This window comes from Melospiza melodia, chromosome 4, assembly GCF_035770615.1.
Source record: "Melospiza melodia melodia isolate bMelMel2 chromosome 4, bMelMel2.pri, whole genome shotgun sequence".
NCBI lineage: Eukaryota > Metazoa > Chordata > Aves > Passeriformes > Passerellidae > Melospiza > Melospiza melodia.
The window spans coordinates 85,638,147-85,659,556 of NC_086197.1; the positions used below are offsets into that span (position 1 = coordinate 85,638,147).

Genomic DNA, 21,410 nt, shown 5'->3' on the forward strand with positions numbered 1-21,410 from the left:
CGGCGGCCGCGCTGGCCCCGCCCCGGCCCCGCCGGCCCGCGAGCTCCATTCAGATTTCCGCGTCAGCCCCACGCGCGCGCCGGCCGCGGGCGCTCGTTGGTCGAGGCGGAGGAGCGAAGGGACGTGGTCCAATCAGCGCCCGCCACGCTCCGGACCAATGGGAGCCCCCCGCGTGCCCTGAGAGCCGGGCGGGGGGCGGGGCAGAGCTGTCAGAGAGAGCGCCGCCGCCATCATGAGAAAGGGCAAGCACGGGCTCCGTAGGGGCTTCAGAGCCGCCCGCCATTTGTATTCGGCAGCCGCCTCGGAGACCTTCTGCTGCCGGGGGCGTGCCCTGCCCTCATCCAAGATGGCCGGCGGGGGAGGCGGTCACGTGCTCGCGGGGCTGGCGCTGCCGCTCCCGCGCTGCCGGCGCCCTCTGCGGGGCGGCCACGTGGGCGCGCGCGCGGTGAGTGCGGGAGCGGCGGCGGGCGCTGCCCGGGCCGGCGGGGAGGGAGGGACGGACGGGGCAGCGGGAGAGCCGCCAGCTGCCCGTGCCTCTGCTGCCGCCCGGCCAGAGGGCGTTCCCGGGAGCGCCGCCGGGCGCTGCTGGGCGGCCGCCCCAGCTCTCCGCCTCCCGGGCGCGGGAGCTGTGGCGCGGCGGGAGGGACGGAGCGCGGCCGGGCAGGGCTGGGCAGGGCAGCCGCCTCCTGAGGGTGTGCGCGGGGCGCGGTGCCTGCCCTGCCGCTGGGGCCCGGCGGCTGCAGGAGCGGCGCGTGGTGTTGGGCTCGGCCCGGAGCCCTCATGGAGCCCCCTCACAGGAGCGACCGGACACGGGCGGCGCTTCAAACCCGCCCCAGTGCTCACCTGTGGGGCTGGGCTGGGCTGAGCCGGGCTGGTCGGGTGGGGGTCCGGGTGCCCCTGCTGGGACCGGGAGCGATGGGGGCGCGGGGAGGGTGGCCGGGTTGGATTTGGAGAGGTTTCACTCGAGAGCATTCTGCAGGTTTCCTCCCCGGCCCCAAGAGTGCCATTTCTTTCTCTATCGCCTCGTCGTAGCTTTGTGTCTGGTAGCGTCCCACACTGTATTTCCTGTCTCAGCCTTCTCTTCTGTTTTTCCCCTCTTAGTTTTTTGTGGTTTTGTTTTTCCTTGTTTTTGTTTTGTTTGTTTTTTTTTTTTTTTAATCTAATCTCGAAACTCATGTGGACGTGTATATAAGAATAGTAACTGCAGTTTTTCCCCAATACAAGGAAAAGCAGTCCCAGCAACTAAAAGGTTTAAATCTGACCTCATTGATGTATCAGTTCTAGATCAAACTTGGAAGAGCTATTAAGACATAGGAAAAAAAGCCATGGAAATTTAGGATAATACAAAATGGGTTTTGCCGAAGCTAGATCGAGCCCAAGAGGGAAGAGCTTGTGCTGGGGTGCGCTTGGTGGTTCTGCTTAGATTCCTCCGTGTGAGGAAGTGAAATCACTCTGCAGACAGATTTAACACACAATTTGACTGCCAGACTCTATCACAGCTCTTCTGAAGCATATGTGAAAAATGTAAGTGAGCTAAATGGGGTAGGTTTTTCACGGGAAGAGTAAAAAATCTATGTGAACTAATGATACTTCCATTGAAAAAGTATAAAACAGCAACAAACCATTTTTGATGGAAGTTCCTCAGCTTTTTTTTTTTTTTTAATGAAAATCCAAATTTTTTTCCCACCCAGTTTAGTTCCAGGAAGAGATGAATCCTTTGTGTTAAAGACCCCTGCTCTTGTATGATTCAGTCTTGATGTAGATTCCTGGAGGGAGTCAATGTGACTGTGTTTTAGAGGCCTGAGGAAGATTCTTCTGAAGTTTCCAGCATATAATCAATGGACAAACCTATGTGTATTGCTTATGATTATCCTCTAAGCTTCATTATTAAATTATTTTTATTAAGTGAAAAGCTGTTTCTGTGGTTTTGGCGTTTAAAAGAATAAAAAACCTGTAATTGCAAGTATTTGCCTTTATATAGCAAATTTATTTTAATCATCAAATTCAGTGTCTCCCTGTCTTGGTAAATTCCACTTGAATTTTGATGCTTGTCAGCATCAATTTTCAACAGAGCAAATTATCTTGATTCTTGACAAGACCACTGAATTTATTAGGCTTTATCTCAGAAACCTGGGTGTTGTCTTCATGCTTTGGTTTTTTATCTTCTAGCATGTTTCCCTTCAGGGAATTTCAGTATTTATAATGCATATAATTAACTCCAGGATATACAAGTCGTGCTTACTTGTTTCAGACATGCAAAAGGATTGGAGTCAACAAGATGTAAAAAAAAAAAAAAAAAAAAAAAAAAGCTTCTGATAAACTGTGTGTGGGCTCTGTACCTTCACTTCACTTCCATTCTGGTTTAGGAAGTAAAGATACCAGGAGCAGGCTGTGTTGTAGATCGGTCAGAGGATAATGAGTGCAGTATTTATAGGTGATGGTAACAGCTCATTGTTATGCAGATGATGTAGTTAAAAATGAATAAAAATAGAGCTTCTTGGCACTTGGGTTCTTTTGTAAGGATTTATCGGGTCCTAAAATACCTGCAGTGTTAAGAAGCTGAGAATTTGGAGTCAGGAGTGCCTACCTTGCAGGTCACTATGCTGCTGCTTCACCTGATGCTTGAGCTGCTCAAGTGCTGTGTTGCTGTGTGCAGCTGTGGATTGACCCTGCAGTGTCCATTTTTCTCTTCAGTTAAGTTTGACCAGAATCATGAAATTCCTCTGCATTTATTGGGAGAATTCAGAGAGAATTTGTGCAACATAAATTGCCCTGTGCGGGGACTTAATTCCTGCCAGACACTTTTTGAGGTGTCAGTCCCATGCCTCTTTTCCTACTCTGTGGGATGAGGATTCTCTTGCAGCACAAACCACAGTTATCCATTCTTGTAAAGAAGTAATACCAGGCACAGGTTAAAAAGGCTGTTCTTGCTTCCTGGAGTGAAGGGTTTGTTTAGGCTCTCTATCTGTCTTTGAGATCAGGCTTAGAGCTTCAGTTGCAGCCTGCAGCAGAAGCAATCTTGAGAAAAAGAGATGCAGTCAGTGAGGTGTTTAAAATAATATGCAGATACATGCAATTTACAGGGAGTACCCAAATTTCAGCATTTATTGGTGCTCATTGTGAATACAAGGAACATGAGCTCACTTATTTTTACTAATGAGCAGCACAAACATCAGTTCAGGAAAAGGTAGCTCTAGGAGGCAGTTGCTAAGTGATCCCAGGAAATCTGTCAACTATCTTACATCTGTTTGATGGACATATTTAGACCAAAACACAGGAGAAAACACCTCTAACCAAAACCCCAGTTGGATCTTAGAAGTGCTGGTTTAGAATTTTTTTTTCTGTGAAAACAGAGCAAGAAAAAACAAAATCTCTTTTCTTTTATTGAATTGTAAACTTAAAAAAAATTGGGAAGCTTAAATTGAAAGAACACAAAATAGATTTGCTCTGGCATCACCTGGACACATGATTTTATTGTAATGATAAAATACAACATAAATACTTGCATAAGAATGGCTCAGCAGTGTTGTGAAGTGAAGCACCAGGGAGAGGGGCCCTTCATTTCTGGGTGGAAGTGTGGAGCAGGGGCACAGAATGTCTCCTGCCATGGTGACACGTGTGGGTGCCAGGGGGGATTTGTCCTTCTCTGGCCATGTCCAGCCCGAGCTGCTGGCAAACTCGGGAGATCAGAGTTCTCTGTTCTCAACAATTTCTCATCCTCCTGGATCCTCTCCCACTGGTTTTGGAGCCCTGAACAAACAAGAGAGTGTTCTAGAGACCATCTGTAAATCCAGTGTGCAGTTCAAGTGAGGGGGGATGACAAGGCTGTCCCACTGATCACAGACACAACTGAGGTGACACTCAGCAGCGGGGCAGTATGGAATGCAAAGGGTTGTACTTTCTTAGGTAGGGTCGATGTTGTCTTGAGGTTTTGTAGGTGAAAATTAAAACAATTATAGATGGTGGCATAAATTATAAAATGCTTCTGAATATATTTTTGACCTTAATTCATTGAATGTAGTAAAAAATTTCCTGGACTTTTTGACTTACTAGTCTTTGTTAGAACTTTTTGACTGCTGTAGTACATTTTCCTTGCATCATCGATCTTTTTTTCTGGTGCTACACTTCATGCCATGTTATTTATGTAATTTGTTTTTTATTTTCTTTTTAATGATAATATAATATATCTGAATTTCAAACCCAAGATGGCTCAGAAGAGGAGCTCAAGTGGGCGGTCATTCCCATTGCTGCTGCTGCTGATTGTGGTGGCCTTTGTTCATTTAACTGTCTGTCCTTTCACAAAAGTGGAGGAAAGCTTTAACCTACAAGCTATCCATGATGTGGTGTACCACCAGCTGGACTTGGATAAGGTAAATTGAAAATAATAACTCAATTTTTGGACAGTGTTAAAGATGGCAGTTCCCTGCAGTAGCTGTATAAATGCGGTGTGAAAATGATTTATTTTCCCTTGTTTCTAATTTGCTTATTTTAAGTAGATTCTCCTTTTTGCAGTATGACCATCATGAATTTCCTGGAGTTGTCCCAAGAACGTTCCTTGGACCAATTTTTATTGCTGCTCTTTCCAGCCCGGCTATCTACATACTCTCTGTGCTAAGAATGTCCAAGTTTTATTCCCAGCTGATAGGTATGAGAACTTTGAATCCTCAGAGATGTCACCCATTAGAGCACCAGTTAAAACATAGTTGCTACATTTGGACCAGTAGTTAAATTGTGATATTATTTTGTTCAGTGAAGGAAAACCCACGCTGTGGTACTTGGGGCCAGCATGTCCATTCAGCTCCCTCTTTGGGAGTAACTAACAGCACCCAGAAAGGCTTTGCTAACAAATGTCAGGCAGTGTAGAAAAAACAAGTGTCTCAAGTCTCTTCAGAGAATTCCCCCCCATGTACACTTCAGAAAGGGTTGTTAACTTTGGCATGGAAGCATTGACCTTTGTGCAGAACTACCAGAAAAGTTAAAAGTGGATTAGAACAGATAAACTAAATGGAATTTTGTTTGGCTTTTTGTTTCTTTGAAGGTAGTTAAATTGTGGTATCTTAAGTGTTAATTTTCAGAATGTCTTTCATTACATTATATAACATGGCTGTTCATCAGTGATCCATCTGATACTACTCTTTGATTCCTGTTTTTATTCTCCTGATAGTCCGAGGAAGTTTGGGGCTCAGTGTGATTTACACCTTATGGAGGCTGCAGAAAGAAGTTAGAAAACAGTTTGGAGCAACTACAGCATCAATCTTCTGTCTCATCACTGTTACTCAGTTTCATTTGATGTTTTACTGTACAAGAACTCTCCCTAATGTGTTTGCACTTCCATTTGGTAGGTATTTCATAGGAAAAAATTTAAAATTTAAAACTTCTTTTCAAATGTATCAGTAGTTAAAGCACAGGAAAAGTGTGGTCAGACCAAATTGACATATCTACTTGATTGATTTGTGTGATAACAAGACTAAAAAGCTTGAGATTTCATTCTCTTTTTTCCATCTATGCTTACGGTGTGTGTTCAATCAAGTTTTATTGAATCTGAGTACATGTAGGTTTTGTCAGATGGCTTTGATTAGCTAGAGGATTGGGTTCACATGTCTAATGCATAAAGCATAGAGCTATGAAAGGGGATGAGGTATACCTGCAGTTCAAAGAAACCCTGTGAACTTCATCTGCATAGGAAAGGACTTTCAAATGGGATTGTAGAAGAAACTCCTACTGCACCATCTTCACTTTCCTCTTCTGAAGCTGTGTACAAATTCAGCAATTTCTGTACTTACATTTAAAAAAACCTAAAAAACCAATGTCAAGCCGTTCTTTACATACACAGTTTTCCCCCAGAGCTGATGAAGAGGAAGATTAATCACATGTGACAGATATTTACTGAGTCACTAAATGCTTCAGTGCGAGTTGTTCAGCTAATAACATTGTGAGGTTGATGTAAGAACCTGTACAGATGAGAAATGATAAATAAAAGCAGATAAATTGTCAGATAAAGTGTCTGAATTGTCAGATAAAGTGTCTAGTAATGTCTCAGATAATTTTTGCATATTAAGAAATACAAGTTGTTTCATGATTTTGTACTTTAGTATTTCAAGTTTTCCTTAGAATCCTGAGCACGTTACTATGTCGAGATTTAAGCTAAAGGAGACAACTTCATCTGTAGAGATAGGTTGTGTCCCACCTAATCATGTGAATGAATTTATAGATCTTTCTCCCTCAGCAGTAGTCTGTAGTCTCATTTATGTGTTTGAAATGGGCTTGTGTTATCATGAATATAGAATATACGTAGCCAAGAGAATAAACTAAACTGCCCAGCTGATATTGAGCAATAATAATTATGAATCGTAGTTTGAGAAGCTTTTAGTACTCCCTTAAGGTTTGTTTTTCTTCCCCCCCTCCACCAACAGCTATTAAATACACTGCCTAGAAGGAGTTTCCATTTGTTCCTTCTGTGGTTACACTTTTCCTAATTACTTTAGCATCAACAGTATAAAGCTGTGCATTATTCCAAATTACATTTCTCTAACAAAGGAAGAATTTCTGGGCTAGAAATGCTGGGAAGACCAAGAGAGGCTTGCTGGGAAGTTAGAGGAACAAGAAGATAGCATTGATTGTTACCCTTTAGGAAATAAATAGTTCAGTATGTTGAGTGATGTGTTTTGGGGTTTTTTTTGTTTGTTTTGTTGTTTTTTTTGCAGTGCTCCTGGCATTGACATTTTGGATACAGCAGAAGCAAAGGCCATTCATTTGGTTCTCAGCTTTGGCAATTATAGTCTTCAGATCAGAGCTCTGCATATTCTTGGGCCTCATGCTCCTGGTGACGTTATTAACTAAAAGAATCTCCATTTTCAAGGTGCTTTCCCATGCTGTTCCTGCTGGAATGTTTTGGTTGGGTAAGTGTTTGCTTGGAAGAAAGCAAATGGCATTAAGTTCAAGAGAAGACTGGAGTTTTCAAGGATTCATCTGTTGAGAGGCCCTTAAGGGGTTTTTATTTGAGGGATGGTAGTGGAGAGAGGGCTAGTGGGATGTTGTGAGTTATTGTTTTAGTTTGATTCTATTCGCTAATAATATGATGAGATTTGCTATTTCTTTGGAAGTTTCGGTGTGAGGAAATAGAAGAGTGCAGAGCAGAGAAAGCTACTGTGGCCTCTGTCTTTAGATGCTCACAGTATAATCTCCTGATCTTAAAGAGGCTGAGATATGCAAGTTGACTTCAGTACAATTGGCACCTGGCTGTAGCTACTTGTGCATATTATCACTTGTAGTATCTATTGCCATGGTGATAAGCTGAGTCCCAGGGTAAAATACAACTGTGTGACAGAGATACCAAGCAGGAGGGTTGTGGGGGGAGTTGCACTTCAACTCTATTCCATTGTTAAATTAAATTTAATAGCTTAAGTGATCTCCACGCTGGAGAGGTTGCAAACTTCCCTTGTCTCTACCAATCCATGGAAGACCCATGTGTATATGCACATAAATACTCTAAGCTGCTCCACCAGCCTCCCTAATTAAAAATGCTGTTGTCAGATATGTGATGATGACCCCTGGCAGCGTGCTGTCCCTTGCACAGAGTGCACAATAGAAACACTAAACAGTTATGCCAGGTGCATTTGGAGGCACCTCATGATGTAAGAGTTGGGAGATCCAATGGGAATTAATCACTGGCACTCCCCTTTCCTATTTGAGCAAAATCCTTAAATACTAGAGCAGTTTGCACAGAGCTGAGTGGAGGAGATAGGGCTGACAGTTTTGCTGCTTTCTTTTTGCCTTTCATCCCTAATTCTCATTCTCCCTCCACTAGTAGCAAACTTTGTGATTGTTTTTTTAACTTAACAAAAAACAATTGTAGCTTTACAATAAAAATTTATTTAGTACTATTTGAAGTTAACATGAGCTTCTTATCGTTCGTTACATTTAATGCTCTTAGTACTTTTCTAAAACAAACCTCAATTAAAGCTTTTTTTTCAAATCTGGGGTTGGAGTGGGGTGAATCTTAATTGGATTCATGTCTAACATGCTTCTTTAAAGGCATCTGTTCAGAAGTGCCTCCCTTCTCTGCACAACAGACATATTCAGCCTTCTCTGTGGTTTTGGGTGAGGCTTAGAATGCGTTTCAGTTTATGTTGGTCTCAATGTGCTGTATGTGTTCTATTTGGATGTGTTGGTTTGCTTTTCCCTGGTTTTTAGTTCATGCAGATTTGTATCTCTTTAATTCTTTTAGGGCTAACAGTTGCTGTGGATTCTCTGTTTTGGAGGCAGCTGGTGTGGCCTGAGGGGAAAGTGCTCTGGTATAACACAGTTTTAAACAAAAGTTCCAACTGGGGAGTATCCTTTGAAACATCCAGAGAAAAAGAACACTACCAGCCAACGCAAAGTCTTGATGTGACTTACTCCTGAGACTCAGGGTGTTAGATTCTACTTTTCACTATTTAAAACTTATGAGACAGTGTCTGTCCCTTAGGTGTTTCTGCAAATTGTAAGTCTCCTCTGCTTCTTCTTGCTTCTTTGTGTTCTACCAGTATAAAGCCAGGTTTCTTCCCCTTGGTGTTTCATGTTGCCCATCATTAGTGCCATTTGATGTGTCTCTGTTGGGTAATGGGAATGTAATTAAGCAACTGCTTTTAGTTCTCCAAAGATGAGACAGAAAATGAAAGGCTGGAAGAATGTGTACACAAAAACTATACTTCATATTTGCAAAATTTGTGAGTACTAATGTTACTTAAGAATACTAAAGAATAGTTACTTTACTTGTTAGCAGTGAAAGCATCCTTAACTCTTTTCACCTTGAAGACCTCTCCCTTCCTGTGGTATTTCTATTCAGCCCTGCCTCGTGCTTTGGGATGCAGCATAATATTTGTACCTTTAGGGGTAACAGAGAAGAGAACTCGGATTTTACTTTTGCCAGCACTGGGCTTTATTTTCTTGTACTCGTTTCTCCCACACAAGGAGCTGCGTTTCATCATCTACACTTTCCCTGTTTTCAACATAGTGGCTGCTAAAATGTGCTCACGAATGTAAGTTCAAAATCCTGTTTGTTGGTTTTTCCCCTCTGAAAATGCAAAAGGAAAACTATTAGTACTATTTTTATGCACTTTTTTCATCTTGACCTCTGGATCATATTGAAATATTCATGTGCTGTAGAAAGGCGTTTGAGGTCTTTGTACCCATTTGACTGCAGAGAGAAGTGGAAACCCAGAAAAGCAAATGCTTTGGTGGGACTGTTTGGGAAGTCTGGAGGAGAATTGAGAGTAGAGCCCTAATTTTACTGTTAGGTTATTACAGTGCACTTTATTTACCAGAAAAGAAGACATATTCCAGTACTCCTGAGCTGTTAGCACAGTTTACTTCAGGAGTTGGTTCAATACACAAGTGAGGCTTGTGAAACATGGAGTTAAATATTTCTGTTTGGGTATATTGAGTAAACAAATTAAAGTTCGGAGTTAAACTTTTTTAAAAGAGAATATATTCATAGCTGAAGTTTTTAAACACAGAAATACTTACCTGTATTGATAAGTTTGTCTTAGTTTTATTAATGAGAATATTCTAATTTAAATGTCACTAGAAGTTGATCTTCTAGAAATTGGTAATAAATATATGCCATACAGAGTTAATAAAATTTCTATTAATCTTTATTATCTAGAAGTGGAGTTTCTGTAACAATTGTGTCACAGTAGTCAGTGACCAGTGTGAAAGAAAATAACAGTTTATTCTTCCTTGTTTTTCTCTTCCTCAACAGTCTGAATAACTACCGGAGATCCTGGCTGTACAAACTTGGATCATTCTTTATTGTAATCCATCTTCTACTCAATGCTGTTTATTCAGGAACATCTTTATATGTTTCACATTTCAATTATCCTGGAGGAGTGGCAATTCAAAAGTTGCATGAGCTGGTACCTTCAACAGCAGGTATGTAAAGCTGGCTTTGAGGTATGTTCACCTAATCTTAATTTCAGTATATCTTTTCATGTATTGCATACTACTTCTTCAAACTAGGCACACACATCATCTTTGTTAATATTTTGTTAATTTATTATTAATCAGAGTGTACTTGGAAGAATTTTGAAACTGTATTCTATTTTTTTTATTTATGTAGATGTCTCTGTTCACATTGATGTGGCTGCAGCACAAACGGGAGTTTCTCGGTTTCTAGAAATCAATTCTGATTGGAGGTATGTCCTGAATGAGGTATTTTCATCTGAGGCCAGTAGCCTGCTTTTTCTTTTTTTGCATATGCACAGGGACAAGTATTGCAAACACAATTTCTGGTACAGCATATTTATTAAACCAGTTTAAGAACAGTATTAATCTAAAGGGAATTTTTGATGGCTGCAGTGCTGCCATTTCAGAAATAAAGCACTGCAGGGTTTTTTCATTGTTTTGGTTGATTCTGATTTGCCTGTATAGCATAGAACATTTTGAAGGACAGGAGGAAATGGCCTCAAGTGGTGCCAGGCGAGGTTTAGGTGTGGTACTGAGAAAAAATTCTTCATGGCAAGTGTTGTCAAGCATTGGAATATGCTGCCCAGGGAAGTGGTGGAGTCACCATCCCTGGAAGTGTTAAAAGTTTGGATATGGCTCTTGGGGCCATGGTTTAATGGTGAATGTGGTGATGGTGCTAGGGTGACAATTTGGCTTGATGCTCTTAGACATCTTTTCCAACCTTAGTAATTCTGGTATTCTAAAGACATCAGAAACAGCACAAAAAATGTTAGCTTACCAAACTTTATGCCAATATGTTTAATGCAGCTAGGTCTGATACCCCACTAGACCTTGTGAAACAGAGCTTTCTTGGCAGAACAGTGTGCATAATTATTTGTCTGAATGATGTGTGGCAATGTGAGGCTTGTGTTTAATATTGAAAGTCTGGTTTTATGTGGAGCACCCCTCATGTAGATGGCATTGAAGCTGCTGCTGTGAACACATTAGCTCTGAGGGAAGGCTGTTGAGTGCTTTGTTACTATGACCAGCAGTGATTTATGGACACTTTGTAAAAAGAGTTAGAATATTGGAATGAATAGTAGGAGACATTGTGATGGGGCATCATGTGCTTTTCAGGATGAAAACCAAAAAGTAGGCACCTTTCTGATTTTTAAGCCTACCTCTTCAGCTGAAGCATAAGTTTTTAATTCAAATGAAAATTAACTTAATGAAAATGATTCATTAGAAGGTGACACAAAGCCTCCCTTCATACTGCACAAAACAAAAGCAGCACAAACAGATTTTGATTTAAGAAGTATTCTGAGCATATAGAGTTCTTTTGGCCCAGTCATAGTGTTCAGGATCAGATGAACATAATTTAATTATTGGTATGATTAGAGATAAAAGTACTTTGGAAGTGAAGCAGAAGAAGGGGAGAATGCTTCCAGGGGAATTAGAAAAATCATCGATCTTGCTATGCCTTCTTATTTCCAAGCACTCTCATGATGATGGTACAGACTGTTAAAAGCCTTCACAATTACCTATCCACTGTTTATTTCAAATTGGTTTTTTGTATGCTGAATCTAGAGGAAGTCTTAAACCATTAATTGGGAGGAGACATTAAGCTGCTAGAGTACAAGGGATAGAATGTGCATGCTAGCTAAAATGTTTCAATATTTGGGGTTTTAAAATGTACTTAAATACACACACTACTCTGAATACAACTCTCCTCTCTCAGTAGTGCTTCATTCCAATGAGCTTTTTGAGTTGGTGAGTGTTGGATTGCTTTGGGTTTTTAAGGCCTGGTGGGATTGGAAGGTGAATGAATAATATCCCTGTCACTGATAAATGTTTTATGGTGTTGCAGCTACAGAGCAGTTTCTCTCTCACTTCTAACTGTACTCAGCAAATCAAAGGCTAAAGAGAGGGCTGATTCAGCATAATGTTTCATATTAAAAAAGTCAGGCAAAATCCACAACTGAGCATCATACACAGGACTGCCATTTGGTCTGACAGCACAGTAGTGCAAAGTTTATTGGCACCACTGTCCATTTTCTCATTGTCCAAGAAACTGACATCCTTTCAGATGGATGGAAACTAACTTAACCTCTTCATTGACAGTATATGTCAGGTGGAAACAGATTAGGGATGGGGTGGCTGTAAAGGCTGATGATTCATCAGATAACTGCAGTCCATAAATAAAAGTGTCTTAAAGTTATCAGCTTTCAGTAGTGTGCTCAGATTAGATCTATTTGCCTCAAGAAAAATGCAAGCAATCTATTATTTTTCTTCAAAGGGTGATTGAAAGGAGCTTGATGCAGGTTCTTACATGGTACAGGTGTTATAATCTCGTCTTCAATTAGTGCAGTCTCTTTGAACCCTGAATAAATATGCTGTGTAAGCTTAAAGTATTTAAAAATAATAAAATTTAGAAATGCATGGAGCCAGATGAAAGGCCTTTTACTTGCTGATGAAGAAAATGTGAAATTAGTAGTTGGTAAGGTTGTTACACAGTAATGCTGTTCCTTCTGCCAGTTTGGATGTATCTACCAACCTAAGGGGTATTGTGATATTTTTGGAAATAGCAGGTGAAATTAGCATGCAATTCTTTCAAAAGTAGAAAACACCTGTTCAGTGTGCAGTCTAATTCTGCATTATATAGTGAATATAGTGACACATATGAAGTCTGTCAGCCTGGGGTCCTTCCTGAGTTGCCAAAATTTTAGTTAACAATTCACACAAAACCTCTGGTTTTCTGTAAAGTACTTCCTTCAAATAGCTTAAATGTTAATGGCTTCCCTGTCAGGCAGCATTATAAAAATATCAGCAGATCAGTAGACATTTTTTTCAGGGAATTCAGGCCAATGAGAGGCCAGGCCTGCAAAGATGCAGGGTGGATTTAATCCTGGTGCATTTAAGGGTATGTAGGGCTGGGACTGCACTGCTTCCTTACCTGTGTCCACGTTTGCAAGGAAAGTCACAGCCTGAGTAAGATGCCTTTGAAATGTATGGAAGGATTCAGGGGCCTAAGAATGGGAACTCCGAGTGCTGGAGCTCTTGGAGCTCCCAGGAGTTCACAGAACAGAAAAGGTGAAGAAGGGGCACTGCTCTTCACTGAGGTTACAGAGCCTAACAGTGCTTTATGGAGTGTTTTAGAATGAACTTACCTCTTTCCTCTCCTGTCAAGTTGGTGGATCGAGGACTCAAACAGGCTGCCATGTCCAGTATGAATATCCTAAGCTTAAAGCTATAAATTGCACCTGACTCTCCTCAGTGAGTGAACAAATAACTATTGCAAAGTAGAACTGTGTCCTCATGAGACAGTGAGGGAGACCTGTCTCAATTCCTAGAAGATTAAAGGGGCTCACACAGCTCTTAAGAGATAATGAACTTCAGTTTTGGGCTTAGATCAGATGAAAACTGGCTGAAACTAGATCTTTCACATCACTGCCAAAAGCTAGATTGAACATAAATCCTTTTAAGAAATAACCCTAAATGTACATAATAAATAGTCCTAGAACTCAGTACTTTTCTTAAATTACATATATAATTTATATGTATTTTTGTACTTTAACAGTTTATAAAAGCTGACCCAAAGTGACCTGCCCAAACATATAGTAGATCAGGGAACTGAACTTAGAAATAACAAGTGCCAAATTAGTACTGTAATTGCCAGGCTCCTCCTTTCCTCCAGCGTTCAAGGAGGTCTTCTCCCTGCTATTCTCTGAGGCTCCTACTCTAATGTATGACTACCAGAAGAAAAGGGTTTCTGCTTAAGTATCACATAAGGTATTTTTTAGAATTACTAATAAACCCCACAAACCAATAAAAAGCAGCAAAAAACTCAAACCAAAACAAAACCACCTCCATGTTTCTCCAAATGCATTTCTTGTAGAGTAAAACTTAAAAATTGGTCCAGTTTCGTACAATCTTAGGCTTTGGAGTCCTTGCTCCACTGAATTCAAATAGAGAACTACTAAGAAATTTTCTAGGAGTCGTGATTTATATCACAATAGCAGCAGAAAGACTTGCATGGAATGACTGAGTCCCTACATTCTTCAAAAATACTATTTCCTCCTCTAGTACTATTTAATCAGGAGATGTAACTGAGGATGTTAGTTCATTTTTGTGTTTCATCTTGGATGCCTCTGCAATAATAGCTATCTTTAATAGGTAAAGCAAGGAATAAAAATAAATCTTCTTTGTTCTTTACAGGTATGACAAAAGAGAAGATGTTAAACCAGGAGACCAGTTGATGTTTTCTTACACACACATACTGATGGAAACAAATCCTCTTCAAATATCACATTACAAGACAACCCACAGGCCACTGGCAAATATACCTGGCATCAGTAAAATTGGGTTGAACCTTACTGCACTACCTCCTTTTACTTTAAACTTGAAACCAAAATTAGTACTGTTGGAAAAACTTCCTCTATCATCCTGACTGTGAATTTTAAGTCTTTTGATGTGCTTTTGCTGATGATTGAACTATATAAGACAGCAGCAAATTGTCATTCCAGCACTGCAACTCAGCTTCTGTGGAGAGGCACAGAAAATCTCTGTACCAGCTGGTATTTAGCTCCGTCCTGTTTCTTACAAATAATACAGTGCATTCCTAGTCAGTATATGCTCAGTATACTGAGTTGTATTGTTAGATATGTTTGAGAGAGGTTGCCTACAAGTTTAGTGGTATTAAGTAAAACCTGTCTACTTGGTTTGGTAGTCTGTTTCATCATGTAGCACAGGTATGTCCTAATTGTCCTGTATAAGATACAAAACCAACAGGTTTGTGCTAGGGCAATAATTTGCTATGTAATCTGTGTGTGCAAAGATGTATTACTTTATGTATCTGCAGGATTGTAACCCCCTCAGCTGTCAGATTGCCAGTGTGAAACCCAACGGTGTTATAAACATAGCAAAGCCATATTCATCCTTGCTTCGTCCTAATACCTAATTGTGCCCTGTAGGCTACCAAACTAATGAAACATTCACTTAAAAAGCAGTTGGACTCTTGACAAGCACTGTTCCATAACAGATTTGAGTACTAAGGATGATTATCTTCATTCCAGCAGTTCATGAAAAAGCAGTAACTTGGATTTCCTGGGAAAAATAATCTTTAAAATATTTTTTCCCCTCTTCTGCTGTAATGGTATCTTGATTTTCAGTGTAAAAATCACCTATGAAAATGCCCACTTTAAGATACGTGCTGTTTTCCTTTTTTTTTATTAAGTTTGGAAAGGAGTACTCTAATGTGCCATGTGCTGCATTATATAAACTAGGGTAAGATTGCATGCTCTGTAGTTTCTTTATTAGATGTTTTTGTTAAGGATGTCTGTATAGATTGCTGAATGGAACAAGCAAAAAAGGTTACAATTCTGGTTAGGGCCAGTTGTAATATGACAGAAGTTCCATTAGTGTAAAATGTCCGAATCACTGAAAGTATCATGGGCAGAAAACTATTCCTTGCTGACTGAAAACTTGAGTAAAATATAATTATGGAATAAAGTGGTTTGGTGTTTTGTTTTGTTTGTTTTCTTTTTATTCTTAAATTTGCTTGATTCAGGAACTACCTTTACCTGTGTAGTTTCAGTTTTTAGGACCATGTTTTCTTTTTGTCATCTAGATTATGTATCAGTGGAACTGATCTGGAGGGGTGGGGCCTGCTCCCTCGAGGGTGGCTGTTGTTGCCCAGGCTTCCTTGGCCTGAGCAGATCTGGCAAAAGCAACCTGCAGAACTTGTTGGTCCAGTCTCTGGCCGCTCTTGAAATTTAAATCATTCAAGTATTATCTATTTGACTTGTCTTTGGAAGAAAACCTAGCTTCCTCCAGAGCCAGTTTGAACATCAAACAATTCACTAGAGACAGAAGGAAATACATGTGCAAATCGCTGCACATTTGGAACCACACAAAGGCAAACTTTTAAGGATGTAGGTAGGCCTTCATGTTAAGGCTAATAATTTACTTCATGTAACTCCCCCACACTGGCATCCACAACTCAAGAACCCAAACTAAAATTTATCCTGCCCAGGTGTATACAAATGTCTGTGTGGTTGCTCCAGCTTTCCAAATCCCTGGCTGTCAGAATCTCTGCAGGAACTTGCTTCTATCACCTACAGAGAAAAAACCTAGGGCCACTGTGCTTGCAGAACAGGCATCTCAAGCTGTTGTCTGAAGTAGCACTGAAGATGTACACATGAGGCATTTGAAGAGTTTCATCTTGCTGAATTTCATACTCACGTCATAGAATCCTTCCACAGACTTTGGTGTGTGGGTGCTACCTGTGGGACTTAAACCAGTGATGGTGTTCAGCTGTGGAGCTCAGGTCTACTACTGTTCAGAGCCTCATCACCCATGGAAATAGAAGCAATCAGCTCAAACTGGGCTTTTACTCTGTTTAGAGAAAGATAAAATACATACAAGGAAACAGGAAAGAGATACTGGATTGCAGTTTTGAAGAGTGTCTGAAGTTTATTTGTGTCCTGTTACATCTTGTACCTCCATCTGTGGTTATTGAGAGTGCTTAGTTTGAAAATCTGTAATTTAGGATTTGTAGCTAAAAGGGCTAGATTGTGACCCAGGCAGTGCATGGAGCAGCACAGCACCTGTGGCTGTATGACCTCTGTAACAGCATGTATCAGGGCACGTTCAAGTTGGAAAAGGTTCTTCACCCAAAGGGTGGCTGGGCACTGAACAGGCTCCCCAGGGAACTGGTCACAGCACCAAGCCTGACAGAGCTCAAGGAGTGTTTGGGCAGCACTCTCTCACACATGGTGTGTCTCTTGGAGATGTCCTGTGCAGGACCAGGAGTGAACTTTGATGATCCTTGTGTGTCCTTTCCAACTCATGTATTCCTTCCTAGCTATGATTCTATGGGTAACTGCCTCAGACACAGGCCATGAATATCATGGTGGCCCTCACTTGGAATAAGCAGGGGCAGCTGGCAAACTGGGATGAAGATTACTGCAGTTTTCCCCTGAAGGCTGCTTGAATAAAACAACCAATCCCCGGAACAGAAACTAAAGCCCTCTCTCCTTAAATTAATTTTCTCGTCTCCAACATCTCTTGTGTTGCCTTTCTTTAGCTCCACAAGAACAACAGAGCTTATTTTCTCCTTTCATATAAATTATTATTCAGAGTACTTGCATGGAAGAAAAAGGTGAGTTTAAGTTCCCCTAAATACAACAAGGCATAAAGGAAGTCTCCTGCTCCTTCTACAAACTTGGAATTGAGGTACTACACGTTCTGCATTTGGGGGACATAGGAGGAAGCATCAGGTTAGAGAATGAATGGGGCAGGTAGGAGGACAGTGACTGAACACTTGGGATTTTTGAAGGGACTTTAAAGTAATAAATTTCTCATGCTTATTTAACTTCTTAAAAGAAAAATACCTTTTGACTTGACTGATTACAATAAAGTTCAGCTTTTCTTAACAAAAACAGAAATAAGGTGAGCATGTTGAATTAACTGAAGGTTGAATTAACCTGAATAAAGCATGAAGACAGATAGTACAGTTAATCTAGAATGCTGATATACAATGAGATTTATTTCAGAGTGTCTTGTTTAAACTCCCCCAGGGTCAAATGTTTTGTAGCATCATACATTGCTCTTTAAGTTTGACTTAATTTCTTGGAAGAAATGCTTGTTCCTGTAAAAAGTCCAACAGATTATTTGGACAAAAATATGTCACCATGCCATTTCACTTGAAGAAGGTGAATAATCAGTATCTTACAGCCTGAGATGTAGGACATTCTTGTTATAGAACTAAATAAAGTAATTGCATGAAAAAAATGTTGTGGAACTTGCCAATAGAGGATATTTCTGGAAGCTGAAAGTAAAAGCTGCTTCAAAATAAAGGTGAACAGATGACTTGCACCAAGAATCAAAATAACTAAAGATCAAGGAACAACTTCCAGTTCACAAAGTCTCTAATATCAAGAGCTGAAAAAAATCAGACTATATTGATCTTACACCTGCCCTAAGTACTTGCTATGGGTCTTCTCTCTTGATCTAAATTGGGGTGAGGAGACATGGAGAATGGTTGTATTGGATCTGACATCAAATACATTTATCTGCTACAACTGAGGGAAAACAGAGGACATCTCAGGTTGTAACCTTGTTCATCCATCAGAACACAACCTCAATGCAATCTATTTGTGCAGTGCATTCTGAAACACTGAGCACACTCCTTTTTCTTGCTCCCTGGCCGTTTCACACATCCCCTTAGTGAGACAGGTTACACATTCAGAACAAAGCTTGAGATTGTGCTGCTGCTCCTGCAGTTACAGTTGTTCCAGGACCATTCTTATTTTCCTGGATATTTCTAGTTCTTCTAATGTTAAGAAACTTGGAAATGGATATGAGTTCTTAGCATTGGTTTGCTGTATCAATTTCAATGCAAGAGAGAGTGTTTCCCTTGCATCTGACAGCATTTTTTAGTAACTTACACAGAAATTCCAGAAATCATAGCCTAATGTTGCTTGCCTTTACTACATGTGCTCAGACTTACATACTCCCATTCTAGCACCACCCTCAAAGAGCATTCCTTCGTAGCATTCAAAGGCTCCTTCTTGTACAAGTGGCTTCACTTTCTGTTTGCAAGAAAAGAAGAAAACTTTTCATCAAGCTGACCTTATCATTGATGTAAGCAAGTGTTTAGCCACAACTGTCTCAGTGAGCTGCTTACATAATTAGTCTCAACTATGCCAAAACTAATGTTAAGAGGCTGTTAAACAGTGAGACATGAAATGCATCACTATCTGCTTAACACATGACACCAAAGATTAAAAGGATATTTGCAAAAATTCCTTATGCTAAATAACAAATATCTCTACAAAGGTTTTCTTCATTTCCTATTTATATATGTAGGATTTCAAAGTGTAACTGGTCCATTTTGTATGCAACTACTTATTTTAGATCAGCTCTTTAGATAACCATAAGCAACTACAACTACTTTTTGGTTGCTGATTTCAGACCTTTATGATAGAAAGGGAAGCCAGTGTTTCTTTTGAAATTCTACATCTTACTGTTATAGGCAGTCTTTCACCAATTCTGCTTTATTTCAGCTACAGCTGCCCGTGGTTCTGTACCAAGGCTTCATCTGTCAGTTTGTGCCAAGTATAAGGTAAAAATGCTGCCTGAAATGGAGTCCATCTTTTCCTTTAAAACTGCCAACTTAGGAAGCTGGAAGAAGGCATTAGTTCATAGATTAAATAAAAGAGTCGGGGACAGCTTAAGCAAAGATCCAGTCCTTGGAACCCAAGTTGATACCTGAGTCGGGGACATCACCCTGGTTACTTTTTCTGGTTGGCATACTCATTTTATGAAATCACTTTTGGGTCAGCTTTGCAATAAAACCAGGAAGGTAAAGAATCACTGTTTCTTGTTGCTAAGAATAAAGTAAAAGATGAATATGTTTGTGTAACAGTAAAATGCTTAGTTTATAAAATCTAAGTAATCTAAAACTAGAAAGTGTAATTTAATTGTATATTATATATATATATGTGTGTGTCTGTGTGTATTTAGTTTTCCTATGTTTGGAGGCAATGAAATGAAAATTTAATATGGTCAGGTCTGAATAATGGCAGGAAAAAAAAGCTACTTTAAGGGAGAAATCTCAAAAACTGTAAACACCTACTCTGAGCTGTCATCAATTCAATCAATTACATGCTTACGCTGGTCTTGACACTGCTCTAGTTGAGCTTTCAGTTCTTCATAAATCAGAAGCTGATTTTGGGAAGCAAGGGGTTTTGGTAGTAAATGCTCACTGACTAAATTCTGCAAACATGTTTTCTTCCCTTGGACTTGGTGAGCAGGGAAAGAGGCCCCATATAAAAAGAAGCAAACGTGGGGGAAGCATTATCTCAGGTTTCTGAAGCATAATGTACATCTCAATAGATACTTTCCATTATAAACCCTTCACAAGACCTGAGTTCTTTGAAAAGGCTGTTGCAGATCTCAACTTCTTCCCCTTCTGACCTTTATTACTAAAAACTATTTTTTGTGTATAGTTGCCACACCTGCCTATTTTTAAAAGGAGCAAAAGCTTTAAGATTTTTATGATGACCAAGTATCATCTACACTTTACTTTCTATGCTAACACTGAAAAAAAGTTTGCTTACTAAATTTATTTCTGAAGTTGCTAATGTACTGAAAGTATCTGTTTAAGTATCACTGTGGCAGGGTCACCATGTTATGCATCAGAGAACTGTCTGCTGCCACAGGGATTGGTGCAGCACAATCTCAGGTTGATGAGAACTCCCACTATTTACAGCTTTGTCAGTCTAAGGGTAAGCACTGTAAAAATTGCTTTTTACAATTTTTAAAATTTTGGGGGGGTCTTCCCTATTACAAATATGAGAAGGGTTGTAAAACCCTAAAATTTTAACAATCACTGAGAATTTACATTAAAAATAATAAGGCAAACCCAACATAAAACACAGTCACTCAATAACTTACCTCAAGCTTCAATGAAAGCTTTCAGCCCTTCTTTTGGAACCATTCTTTTCTGACAGGCAGCAATGCCTGATCTGAAGGACATGCTCCTGTAACTCCTATAGAAGGATCAAGGCTTACAACTGAAAACAGCAGCTTTATGTTCTCAGTTTCCCTTATTTTTATTTAAGAATTAAGTGCTTCAATGTTAAGGTCTTTTGGGCCTGCATATTATCTTAAAAAATTCTAACATAAGTCTTTAATTCATTCTTACCAAGCTGACACTGAAACAGTGTGGTCTTAGGAACTAAGCCCTTTAAAAATCCAAATGAAACCAAAATGAAATAGGGAAATCACAGGTATAAATAGCCTAACTTGATGAAATTTTACTTTTAAAAATAGTGACTAGTTCTTGTGTTCTCAGGATGTTTTGACAAAAAGCATGACTATACAATTAATTATCTGTATGACTAAGAAGCCGATTTTGGACTACAAAATGCCATCAGTACAACTCTCCACACAGGGAGTTTGATAGGAGCTACAGCAAAGACTGCCTTCAGAGGAGCCAAGATTCTTGAGTCCAGAGAGCTGACTTTCAGGTGAGCTTGTTCACTGCCAGCGTTCCTCCTGGTTTGATGTGACTCCACAATGCTTCAAGTCATAGCCTGTATTTATGTTCAAGCCTTGAGTGAAAATTGTATCACTTGTTTATAAAGAAAAATGGGTTTTTATCCTCTCTGTTCTCCACTGGTTTGGAGAGATTAAAAATCTCCTCTACATGGGTCAAGGTCATATTCACAGTTAAAATGTAGGAGAAAAAAACTGAGATAATAATTAACCAGTAACCATTTAAACATGTTTCCCAATATGCTGCTTCAAACTCACCTACTTCCAGCTACATATAAACTAGACCAAATTGTTTTATTACTGCAGGAAAAATGTGTGCTGTTCTCCTTTAACTCTAGAAGAACAAAGAGATGCTGGCTGTTGATAGAAGTAAACATTATCTTTTAAAATACTGCAGGGAAAAAAGCAGTATTAGTCTTTCCCAA

General features: G+C 40.0%; 1 protein-coding gene across 2 annotated transcripts; it reads left to right on the forward strand.

Annotated features, from left to right (window-relative positions):
* Positions 1-407: 407 nt before the first annotated feature.
* ALG12 (ALG12 alpha-1,6-mannosyltransferase) lies at positions 408-15,449 on the forward strand. 2 transcript variants are annotated; one of them, XM_063155435.1, is made up of 10 exons: positions 408-445; positions 4,181-4,370; positions 4,513-4,645; positions 5,165-5,338; positions 6,705-6,899; positions 8,228-8,331; positions 8,797-9,020; positions 9,743-9,912; positions 10,100-10,175; positions 14,140-15,449. In XM_063155435.1, the coding sequence occupies exons 2-10, from the start codon at positions 4,206-4,208 to the stop codon at positions 14,369-14,371; spliced, it is 1,473 nt and encodes a 490-aa protein (XP_063011505.1). In that variant the 5' UTR covers positions 408-445; positions 4,181-4,205; the 3' UTR covers positions 14,372-15,449. The 2 variants fall into 2 exon arrangements, with proteins under 2 accessions (XP_063011505.1, XP_063011506.1); XM_063155436.1 differs by lacking the exon at positions 408-445 and having other exon boundaries at positions 4,202-4,370; positions 4,497-4,645.
* Positions 15,450-21,410: the final 5,961 nt, after the last annotated feature.